This window comes from Alosa alosa, chromosome 10, assembly GCF_017589495.1.
Source record: "Alosa alosa isolate M-15738 ecotype Scorff River chromosome 10, AALO_Geno_1.1, whole genome shotgun sequence".
Classification (NCBI taxonomy): Eukaryota; Metazoa; Chordata; class Actinopteri; order Clupeiformes; family Clupeidae; genus Alosa; species Alosa alosa.
In genome coordinates this window covers 2241422-2253681 of record NC_063198.1, presented here as the reverse complement: position 1 = coordinate 2253681, position 12260 = coordinate 2241422, and the positions used below count along the sequence as shown (strand labels likewise).

Sequence of the window (12260 nt, the reverse complement as noted above, 5' to 3'; positions counted from 1 at the left end):
AATGTGTTTTTCCCCTTGCTCAGGGTTGTGGGTTTGGCTACAGGTATACCAGGTTGCCTCATCTACTTAAAACCAAACCCGAGGATGCCACCCTACCCAGCCTTCAGAGTAAGTAGACCGCCTTACACACACAGCTATACCTACTCCATTAAACAAATACAGTAAATGCAGACATAAATTGTGAGATGTAGCCTACAAATGAATAGATGAATGTACAGTTTGGTCATGAAACTAGTTATCAATACGTTCAAGTATGTATTTCTTAATTCTTTTCCTTCATTTATTTATTTCTGTCTTTCTATTTATTTACGTAGGCTATGTATTTCCACATTGCTTGATTTATCTATTTTTCCATTTCCACAGTGCTTCATATATGTAGGTTATTTATGTAGCCGGGGCTATTTCTACATGGTTTCATTCATTTAATTATGTATTTCCACATTGTTTAGTTTATTTACTGTAAATATTTACTGTACTTAAATGAGGTAGCAATTAGGTAATTGCGAAAATGAATTAGGCTTACCAGTTTGACCAATCTGTAGATACATTTATTGCCTATACACTATGCCTATATCCAAGTGCACACCACAGTGTAATGATGTTTTAATTAATAAAATTAAGAATAACAACAACCTGCCTGGACTGAGGTAGCCGTTGTTGCTGAGTTTGCACCATCAGACAAGAGTCCTAAATCTTAAATGTTCATGTCTTTATTTGGATAACATAAGGATCACAAAAAAACATAATTTGAAATAACAGTGGACTATTTCTGCTTCCTTTTTGTGGTGTCATTCTATTTTTCTCATTCTCTCTGCTTGTTTTAGACCACAAAGAATTCAACCTTTGTGTGTGTGTGTGTGAGTGCATATAATAAGAACTGTCAGAATCAAAGAACTAAACTATCATGACTGACAGTGGCATGAGAGATGGATATTTATAGTATCCTAGCAAAGTAATGCTATAAGTGGACACAATCAAACAGTCTCAGGCTGGAGGTTCAACACTGTTTTCAGTCTGTCTTTCAAACACTGCATTTTTCTTGTATGGCATTTTTAAAGCATATATTTCCCCCAGTGCCCCAGTGCTTCTAGCAATTCTTGACTTTATCATGAATATGATCTGCCAGAAATAGCAGTGGTTTAGACTATTGTCTACAAAGCAGAGTTTCTGGCCCCTACTTTGAGAATGAATAGCAGGTGGACATCTTCCAAATGCAGATAATCTGCAAGGATGGGAATCCAGACTGAATAAGATTTGTATTGTATACCTCTGCTTTTTCATTCTTGTCAAAACAATGATTTTTAACTCTATTTATTTATGGTACAATATTGGCACTTCACTAAATACCCATACATTGAACTGTTAAAGGAATTATCCGGAGTAAAATGCACTTTAGATCAATTTACGGATAATTGGGAGTACATACGTTTAGTTGACATCCAAATCATGTAATTCGGATGTGTTTTGAGAAAGTTCGATGTTACCGTTTTTAGTCAAAACTCGTTAGCCTGGACGCGGGCATATCATTTTGCCGCTACAAAACGCTATTTTTATACCTCTTCTACAGTTCCAAACAACATTACACTTACGTGGTAGTGAGTAGAGGGTCCCTAAAGTCAAACCGAAGTTACCCGAGGTCTGTGGTCGGATAGGTTATGTGGTCGGATAGAAAGTCCAGAATGAATTTCATCAAGCCAGTACCTTTCCGGAAATGTTGCCATCTTTGCTGCCATCTTCAGGGGAAAGTCCGTAGGAGTCGATTGCTGAGTGTGGAGTAACACGCTCTGGAAATTCACAATTTCGTTGCGTTTTTTTTTTTTTTTTTTAAAAACATAGTCCAGTATTTCTTTCGAAATTGAAATGAAGTTGTATGGACTGGACTATGTTTTTTTTTTTTTTTTTTTAAAACGGCGACGAAATTGTGAATTTCCAGTGCGTGTTAAAACTTTACAGGCAACACTTCATATTTCATCAAAGACGCTACATCTCCATTTCTAGAAATAAAACAGCGATTTTGATGAAAACTAGCCACTGTTTAGCTTGGGATTTCTTAGGAACAGAGGCATGTAGAAATAAACGGGTTGTACCCACTGAGAGCTTAAAGTCTCACCTTTCAAACAAGCCATAGTATGTGTCCATAGCTATAACATAGAATACGCTGTGGCTCTACAAAAATCGTCAACAATGATCAAGATTGCTGGCACTCTGGGCCAAAGCTTCCGAAAACAGCGCGGCATTCAATGAGTTAATAAAAAAAATTAAAAAAAACCGAGGGCTTTATAGAAAATCAATGAGCATGCCATAGAAGGTAAACCGAAAACATGTTTGTCCTGGCTATGAGTAATACTTTTTAAGATATTAATTCCCAAACATTGCTTTCCATATAATGTTTTAATGCTGTAAAATTAAAGTATTAGCAAGGGCTGAAAAAATAAGTGTATAAAATAATAGTTTTTGGGACCCATTCATGATTTTGTTGGACACCGTAGCCAGGGTAGTCCAACAAAAATAAATGTGCTTTTACTGATTAAAGCTTGCTGCTAGCAATTATCTGTATATAGTTAGGATGGGAAATTACTGTAACATAGCCAACATACTCCTGTCACTCACTTCCAGAGTTATTATCATTAACAAAAAGGTATCATTAACCAAACAATCTTATTAAGAGAGGCACACTCAATATAAATCGAGCCTCACAGCTTGGTGATAACCATTATAACTAGGTCCGTTATCATTACTGAGATATTGTGACTTATTAGTGGTAACTAACTAGTCATTACAGGTTAACTTTAGCTATATGTTCCCACAGAAGCAATCTACAATACTGTCAGTAAATGGGTAACCTTAATATTACAGAAAGGAAGCCTTGGATATTGGACAAGATAATCAGCTCGTGTTTGGCAAACACTGATTTATTGGACTTGTTTGTTGCATAATGCATCTGAGATGTAGCCCTACTTGTTGCATATTTCAGCAATACCTCCTTCAGGCTAACGTGAATGTGTTGACTGACTTTACAAACCCTAATTATACATTCCATCTGTAATTCAAAGACTGAACAGTGCAAGACCATTGCATTCCATTCTCCCACAATGTGAAGTTAGTTGTGGCTTATGTTTTAAAATGTGTGGATGGGGTTTTGCGGGAAATGTTCACTCCACATCAGTTCAATTATAGGCTAGTTGTGTCCTAGGTGCTAATTTCATTTCAATGTTTAAAATGGACCCCTCACTTCTCTACGTTTCCTAAGATGACCCCCTTTGCCATATATGGTGTAATTTTAGAGAGAATGATTATTTCACAGAATATCATTGATTTTCTCTGGTAATGTATTTTTGGTGTTTTGCACCTTGTTTCCAATGGCAAAGACGTAATGATTCTGCAATATTTGATGCAGAATCTTGATGCAGAAATGTAGTCTGTCTTTGATGCAGAAATGTAGTCTGTCTCACACGTATGTCAAACACAGTAAACATGTTGTGAGATTGTATTGACCAGAGGACTTGTGCATGAACAGTGATATGAGTGATGGCTAAGTAAGTGTCAGGTAAGTGATGCAGAATGCATCAGGACTAACAAGGCAAGGTGTCACCATCCATATTAAATGCATTTTCAGTCATTCAAGTTATAATTGCAACACCACCGTTTCTGTGTGCGTGCATGTTTTTCATCTTTTTTCACGATTTTGTCTTCAATTCCTATGTTTTCCCCCTCTAATTATTATTGTTTCAAATGTTCCATTGTCATTTGCATGCTCCTCAGGAGATTTGTCCATTGCTAGCTTTCAAAGTAAGTTTTCCCCTGTTTGTTTCATCCTTGTCTGTCTTGTCCTCTTTTCTGAAGAGCCTAATCCCACATGAATTAGTAGCTGTTGTCAGTGTGTAACTTTTAGAAAATGTACAAAAAAAAAACTTTGATTGTGTGCTTTCTAATTAGCCAGTAATTATTTAGCCATAGTCAGGTATGCAATTGTAGGGTTGTACTGTATGTACAGTATGTAAACATGTTGTAAAACATGTTTAACATGTTTTTAATGAACAGAAGGAAAGCCATATCATCTTACCCAGAAAGAGAGAAGTGAAAAAGGGGGCCTGCTTCTCTGTGATGGTTTTGAATTGAGTGTTGTTGTCTTGACTTGCATAATTTAGAGGACCTAATTAAATTTAAATTTGTTTATGCTTATCCAACCTTCAGTGAAGGAGCTTTTGAAATAACCTAATAAGAGAACCTCATAGCCTCCCCTGATTTATTAGCACACTCAAGTAGTGTCTTTGTCATGTATTTGTTTGTGTGTGCGTTTTGGGAGCTCATTTCTATGTTATTTGTACTTTATTACTCTTTCTCTCTCTCTCTCTCTCTCTCTCTCTCTCTCTCTCTCTCTCTCTCTCTCTTCCTCTCTCTCTGACCCTGACCTCCATGCTTCCCCTTCTGATTGTACTGATCAGTTATTTTTGTCTGAAAAAACAGCTTTTCAAACTTCATTTGCCTGACAAAAAAGAGTAGGGTTAAGGATTGTTCCAATCTATCTATAACTTACGTGTGTGTGTGTGTGTGTGTTGTTCGCATATCTACTGTATAGAACCGTTTCTCTGACTAATTTGAAACTTGGTAGGTGTCTTGCTATGGGCATGAGTAAGTTCAGTGCCAAGTTTGATGATGTTTGGATTCTAAATGAAAAAGTAGCGTTAAATATATCGGTAAAATAAGCACACATTGGCTTTTGCCGCTCTAGCCACTGGCCACTCCCCCTCTCGAACAGCACAGCTCAGGACCAGAGACTGAGAGGGCTGAAGTTTTGGCAGCAGGAATCAGTGCACAGCAAGGGTAGAAAGTCATGTTTGGATGATTATCATGATTATCGTGTTTTGCAACACGCCAACAAACATGGGTATGCAGTAGCTATTCAAAATGATGTAAAAAGGGTGTGCAATAAACAAACACTTTGAATAGACCAGACTACTTTGACTGTCTTCAGACTTTGAATAAACAAACAATTCTGACTGCAAGGTCCCAAATTGAACAAGCGATAATGGTCCTGAATTTAAGGATGTTTCAGAATGCCACACATGCAAAGCACGACCAGCTACAGACAACAAGTGGCAGACAAAGGGTGATCTCACTTATTAGCTAGCAGAGATTGTTTTTGAGTCACATCTTTGCAAATTTCATATGATGATTCATCATTCCACAAAATGGTTTGTCTTCTATACCATTGAGTTATTCAATTGGCTTAAAGTAGGCCATAGCCTTAACTCAAAACTTTAGGCTTATATAATTTGGATCAGCTACAGACAACGAGTGGCAGACAGAGTGTGATGTCACTTATAGGCTACAGATTATTCGTTGCAAATTTCAGATGCATCATTCCACAAAATAATTGATCTTCTTGATCATCAAGTTATTCATTAAGCTAAACATAGCCTATAGCCTTAACTCAAAACAGTTGTTAGGCTTATGTCATTTGTGTCATGATCTGTAAATAATGTCACAAGCAGTCATGCTTAAATTTTGCTCACTGCACATTTATTATAATGTATTATTATGTAAGGGATAATGTATTGACAATACATTATCCCGCTTATTACACGGCTACTTGCCAAAACAAGAAAAGAAACCTAACACAATGAATCTTTAAAAATGATTTTGCTACCGTTTCGTGTCTTCCGCTGACAAAATAAATAGTTCGCCACACAGATAGAACTTTACAGTTTCAGGTGTTGCGTGGCAACGTCTTACTAGCTTACTTTCCCTTTCAATGAAATTCCATTGCAATAAGCGAACGGAATTCTTGCGGAGGGATATGAAGGACGTTAATCAACCCGTTGCCATTGACAGCAGTGATTATATACTTTGCCGGTGATTTATATAAATTTAACATTGGGCCTTCCCAACGTTCGGGCCTTTCATGTGAATGGAACTTTCTGCAGCACTCTGAAGAGCCGTGTAATAAATAATATTAAGTATTCATTATTGAATGCTTAATTGGAGTTATGTTTTTCCCTAGCATCCTATTTTTTAAGCAGAACATGTAATTGAGCTACGGGTTTTCTACAGGAATAGGACGGAATAGGAGGAACGGACCCTAGTTGTATTTCTCATTTCGATTACAAAAAGTACTGTTTAGATGTTTAGATATACTATAGATATGTCTTTATTCTATTTAAATACAAGTATTGTTCCTCATGAATTATGCCTTAATGACTTAATAATACACATAGATAAATTTAGAGCTGCTGATTAAAATAACTGCTTGGCCTTTTCTTGGCTATTGTGTTTAGGTATTGATAGGCAAGGCAAGGCAATTTTATTCATATAGCACATTTCATACCAATGGCAACCCAAAGTACTTTTACACAAATAAAATGAAGATAAGATCAAATAAATAAAATGTATAAGGGAGTTTGATGGAATGTTAGGTAACAATGTATAATAGAAGAAACAGATGAAGCATAAAGATGATCTAAGAAAAGGCAACAAAAAAAGATGGTTTTAATCTATCAATTGAGGGTGCAGTTCTAATTGAGATGGGAAGCTGGTTCCACAGCTGAGTAGCATAAAAACTAAAGGCGGCTTCACCGCTTTTGGTTCTGACAGTTGGTTTTGATAAAATCAGTCTGTCTTGGGATCTAAGGGGTCTAGAGGGAGTGTGATATTGGAGGAGGTCTACAAGAGAAGTGGGCCCCCTCCCATTTAAGTAAGTATATATACTTTTTTGATCCCGTGAGGGAAATTTGGTCTCTGCATTTAACCCAATCAGTGAATTAGTGAAACACAAACGGCACACAGTGAACACACAGTGAGGTGAAGCACACACTAATCCCAACGGCGGCGCTCGGGGAGCAGTGAGGTTAGGTGCCTTGCTCAAGGGCACTTCAGCCGCGACCCACTGGTCGGGGCTCGAACCGGCGACCCTCCGGTTACAAGTCCAGAGTGCTAACCAGTGGGCCACGGCTTAGTGATAAATTTAGTGATTTAAAAACAAGGAGCAGTACTTTAAAATCTGAGAGAGACCCTTGGTAATAACTAGGTCAAGAGTATGACCGAGGTAATGTATACAGAACCAGATGTGTATATTTATTTTAATTTCTGAATTCTTGAAATGATTTTTTGGTCAAATTACAATTGCACTGCACTCCCACACATGTTTTACAGTAGGATCTCTATGTATGTGACAAATAAAATCCTTGAATCCTTGAGTGTTTAATAATAGGCTATACTAGCCTGACACAGCCTGATACTGCACAATTGGGACGTGATTATGGGGCGTGTTTCAACCGATACAGGGGGAAATTGCCTCTGCAAATCAATATTTGATTTGTCAGTGTACTTTCATATGGAGATAGAATCTTGTCAGTGGAGCAAGTCCAGACTGATTTTCCCAACCTCAAATTTTGTGGGCGTGGTTATATTCGGGCTGGCTTCCAGGCTAAGGCTGTACAGCATTATCTTAAATTCGGATGTTGAATTATGCTTTTTTATCCCCTGTGATGAGTTTTTTTAATCATGAATCACCTCAAGCACATCTTTGTATCTAGACCCTTCTAACAGATTTGTAATTTGGGAAATTCAATTCTTTGTTTATATAAGAGAAAGATGTTTCCATTTGAGTTTATCCACAATACAGTTCATCTTTTCAAATTCAAAGCCAGGAATATGCTCTCTGTGGATTTTAATGAAACATATACAAACCTTTTCACAGCAGCCAAATTAAAATGGTTATAGCTACATCTGGTTATATTTTAAATAAATCCTGCCTCATGAGGCCACATCAGTTCCGAAGTTAAGCGCTGTGGGCATAGGGGAGAATACAGTATGTGTAACTCAAAAATGCACTAGAACTAGAAACATATTAAAAATGAACTTGCACATGAGTGGGAGAATATGGCCCATACTGTAGTTATCTGGATAACAGCAATTGAGATACCATCATGCTCTGGTGTTGCTCCTCATAGATTATTTCTATGTTTGATCATAACCTTTCTGTATGCTGCATCACCACAGCACATGTGGATTAAACAGGAACACATCATTCATCTTGTCTCTCAATCCCCTGTTGAACAGTGCTGAAATTGGAACACTATGAGAGTGACAGAATTGTTAGCTGCCTGTGATCCAAAGTGAAGTAGAGGACATGTCATTTCCCAAATCACTCCCCCTGTTCCCCCACTCTTTCTTTTCCTGTCCTTTATCTGCTGCTCGTCTTATCAGCCTCCTCTCTTAGAGGAGAGACCTACTATAAAGCAATGTGTTGTCTAATTAATGCAAAGGTTGATCTCAGTGTGAAGGGTAGGAATGTAATAATGGTAAATAATTTGCTTTTGTTATTGGCCCTTATGGGGGATTTAGTGTGTACAGACCTTATTGTGGCGTCATTTCTCCCATCGGCTTGAGCTGTGAAAAATCCCCTGTGTACCAGGGAAAGGTATTAAATTACTGCAGCCACTGCGGCAGCCTGAGGCAGCTTTTAGAAACCTCGGGGGAAGCTATTAGTGAAGACTGCAGGGGCTAAATTGCCTAGTTTCTCAAGGGTGTTGTGCCTCCAGCGACCATGTCAGAGGCAATGACACAATGTCAGAGGCATCTTTTACAATACACTCTCACTTATTAAAGGTGGAATGAATATGTGTTCCTTTTGTTTATCTAAATATACAGCACAAAGGGAAATAAAAATGCAACATTATAGACAGTGAAATCTTACAGTTCAGTTCAGTCATATAATTGAACACAATAATTGGGTTGAATCTTTCAAGACAATATTGCAGTTGACACATAGCTATTGACAGCTGTTACATGAAAAAAGAGTTGCAGTGAGTGTCCTGAGGGACTGAAAATAGTAAAGCCAAAAGACAAAGTATATGCCAAAAAAATATTAATTGATTATTTGCTTCTCTCTTGTGATCGGTTTAGAGCCCTGTCCATCACTCCTGCTACAGAGGCACATGGCGGAGCTGCTGAGACATGATAAAGACATGGCTGCCAGCTTTCTGAACAGTGTTCTCAACCAGCTCAACTGGGCCTTCTCGGAGTTCATCGGCATGATTCAGGAGGTGAGAGGTCTTCAAGGATTGTGTATGGTGCTTGCTTAAATTAAGAAGCAAAATGGGGTCTTCACTGCTTAAAAGGTTCTCTCAGATAATAAGTGCCGCCCAGCTGACATTTTTGAGCAAACTTTAAACAAGTAGACAAGGTTACCAGTGACACATCAGCTACTCCAGTTCGGTAGCACCGATTTTGGTAATTTTTTTTTCCTATCGACAGTACTCGGCAATGTTTAGCGATCAAGATCCATGTAAAAATTGCACAGATTTCTTCTTTAAGGGCAGTGGCTACCCTACTATGTTTTAGGGGAAATAGTGCAATTAAATTATTCTTGAAGTTTTGTTTTGTAAGAGTATATGAGCATAAAAAAAAGAAAAACATTGACAAAATCAATATGATCGCACTGCACTTGCGTTTCAGCGGTGATCATATTAAGAGACAACATGGTAGGATTGCCACCCCATCATTAGTTGTTTTATCCAGATTATTCAGATGGTAATAACTTAAATTTGTAGGTTATTTTTCAGTTTAAAGGAGAAGTGAGGTCACAGGAGAGCCACCCAGGTTAAAGCATATTTTTTTTCATATGAAGATGAGCACTACAATTTGAAAGTTCATAGCTTTAAAGGGAACTGTTGAAGATATACAGATATAATATGAAACTACGGGCCATCCACACGGAGACACTTTTTGGTTTAAACGCACATGTTTTGCATTGTTTAGGCCGATCGTCCAAACGAATCCTGTGAACGCACTGCCCGAAACCGCACTTTTTTGAAGCTTGGTCCCAGGGTGAAAAAATTTGAAACCATAGCCCTTGCGTGTTCGTTTGGACAGCGAATCGATGATGTCCTCGCCACACCTCAGCTGCCCTGGACTTGACACTCATTAGTATTGCCTAGCAATACTAGTTTTCATACATTGCATTACCTACGATTTCACTCAGTAGGCTAAATATCACAACTGGTGCTGCGCCAATAGCTTATGTGTTTTCTTGATGCATTCTAGCTACTGTCAGTGACTGACGCAAGAGAACTAGTCAGAAGTTATTAGGGAGATGTGGTGTAACGAAGGTATTATAGCAATATTATAAATGTGGCGACGGAATAGCCTAGAACTTGGGTAGGCCTAGCGTTTAGTAGCCTATGCACTTGCGGTGATAGCCAATAACTAATGTGATTCACGGACCATACAACCAAAGAAAGTAAAGGAGATTATTTGCACCTGTGTTCGCCAAATAAAGGACTGGATTGCACCCTTCACAAACCATAAAAATGAAGTTTATTAATTTTACAGTTGACTACAGTTGTCAGTTCTCTATCAGTCCACACAAACGATTTTGGATTCCTTGCACTAGCTATTTTCGTCGTAGCCTATTCTGTCTGTTTGTATACAGCACGCAAGCTTTATGCGCCTCTTCCTCTCCGTTTTTGGTGAATTTTTGTAACAGAAACAGTGCCACCTATAGGTCTGAAATATTAGGTAACGTGTTGAGATTGATCCATTTGGACGCAAATATTCTTGAAACGATGCCAAGAAAGACAGGGGGAAAAAAGGTTGTTTTGGTACGTGTGGACGAGATGACTGTGATGAACTCAAATTCGCAGAGGATGAAGAGCATGAATTTATTTAAATTAAAATAGAAGTCTTTATTTTCCACTGCTGTGGAAATTCATCTTTGGTCCCACAAACAAACACAAACACACACACACAAAAAAATCATCTTTGGCCCCACAAATAAACATACACAAACACACGCACAAACAAGACTACACAGCAAGTAAAACATATAGCACACACAAACAAGACTTCACAGCAGGTACGACATATAGCACACACAAACAGCATAAGTATATAAGTATATATACTCTTTTGATCCCGTGAAGGAAATTTGGTCTCTGCATTTATCCCAATCCGTGAATTAGTGAAACACACACAGTGAGGTGAAGCACACACTAATCCCGGCGCAGTGAGCTGCCTGCAACAACAGCGGCTCTCGGGGAGCAGTGAGGGGTTAGGTGCCTTGCTCAAGGACACTTCAGCCGTGCCTACTGGTCAGGGTTCGAACCGGCAACCCTCCGGTTACAAGTCCGAGGTGCTAACCAGTAGGCTACGGCTGCCCCCAAAAACAAGACTTCACAGCAGGTACAACATACGTAGACATGGAAATGTGCAAAAATGGTTGATCTCAATAAAAGCAACAAATAATAAATAATATAACTTAGTCCAAGATATCAAAGGTTCAGTGGGGGCAGGGATTATGAATTTAATTGATTTAGCAAAATAATGGATACATACAGTCGGCATCTAGTCATGATCGTGGTTAACGCCCCCAATTACCGTGGTTACCGTGGCTGAAACGCCCCCAAGGGGGAAAATGTTCATTTTGATTGCATGTAATCTAATGGAGGTGCACTGGCATGAGTATAGAAAACACCTTTAAAAAGATGAAATCTTTTAGAAAACATCAGTAAACGGCACAAACACGTTTGAACTGAGAGTTATCTGTGCGCCAACAAGGTTAAAGGTAACATTACAGTAAGTTCCCTCATTTTGCTAATTCCAGTTAAACTCCCAGAATTGTCTCGAGTGTACTCATTGTAGAACTGCTTTCAATGGCCGGACTGTGTAGCTTGGTTTAGCAAGCTAAGCCTATTTCCATAACACCACACCCTCATAAGTTGCATCTTAATTTATTCTCACATGAATGTACATTCCCTACAATGTCCGTGGGAATAGTTTTAACAAGTAATGTGTACCAGTTGGTTATGTTACACTGACGATATAAAGATAGCTAGTTAGCAACCTAATGACGCTACCATCGAATATCAGTCGCGCATTACGAGGCGTGAAGCTGCGTGAAGCTTTAGTACCACTTTCAGCCATTGTGCGTCGCTCTGCCACTGTACATCGCTCTCCCTGCCGCCCCTTTTGAAAAAGCTCGATTTACCTCGATTTAGGCTACTTGGGTATGGCTTAAGGCTTGACTACACGGTGGTAACGAAAATCGAAATCGAAATTTGCTGTCTACATTATTGTCAGTGTTGGGGTAACGCAACTATGCAAATCAAAACAGTGGTGTGATAATTGAGCCAGTAGAGAAATAACTGTTCAGAATGAATCTGTAGCCTTGGGTAGGCTTCTGCGACGTTTTTAACAGGCTAGGCTTAGACAACTATGACCCACGCGTTTGGTTTAAGTAAATTAATTTGCCCTACTTC

General features: G+C 38.6%; 1 protein-coding gene across 4 annotated transcripts in view; it reads left to right on the top strand.

Moving 5' to 3' along the window:
- The window catches only part of LOC125302683 (E3 ubiquitin-protein ligase RNF123), a 120557-nt gene that overhangs the window by 41962 nt on the left and 66335 nt on the right, over positions 1 to 12260 (top strand). For all 4 annotated transcript variants that reach the window (XM_048256013.1, XM_048256012.1, XM_048256014.1 and 1 more), the window contains 2 exons: positions 24 to 108; positions 8908 to 9047. In XM_048256013.1, coding sequence (XP_048111970.1) covers positions 24 to 108; positions 8908 to 9047 — 225 coding nt within the window. The remainder of the gene's footprint in view (positions 1 to 23; positions 109 to 8907; positions 9048 to 12260) is intronic.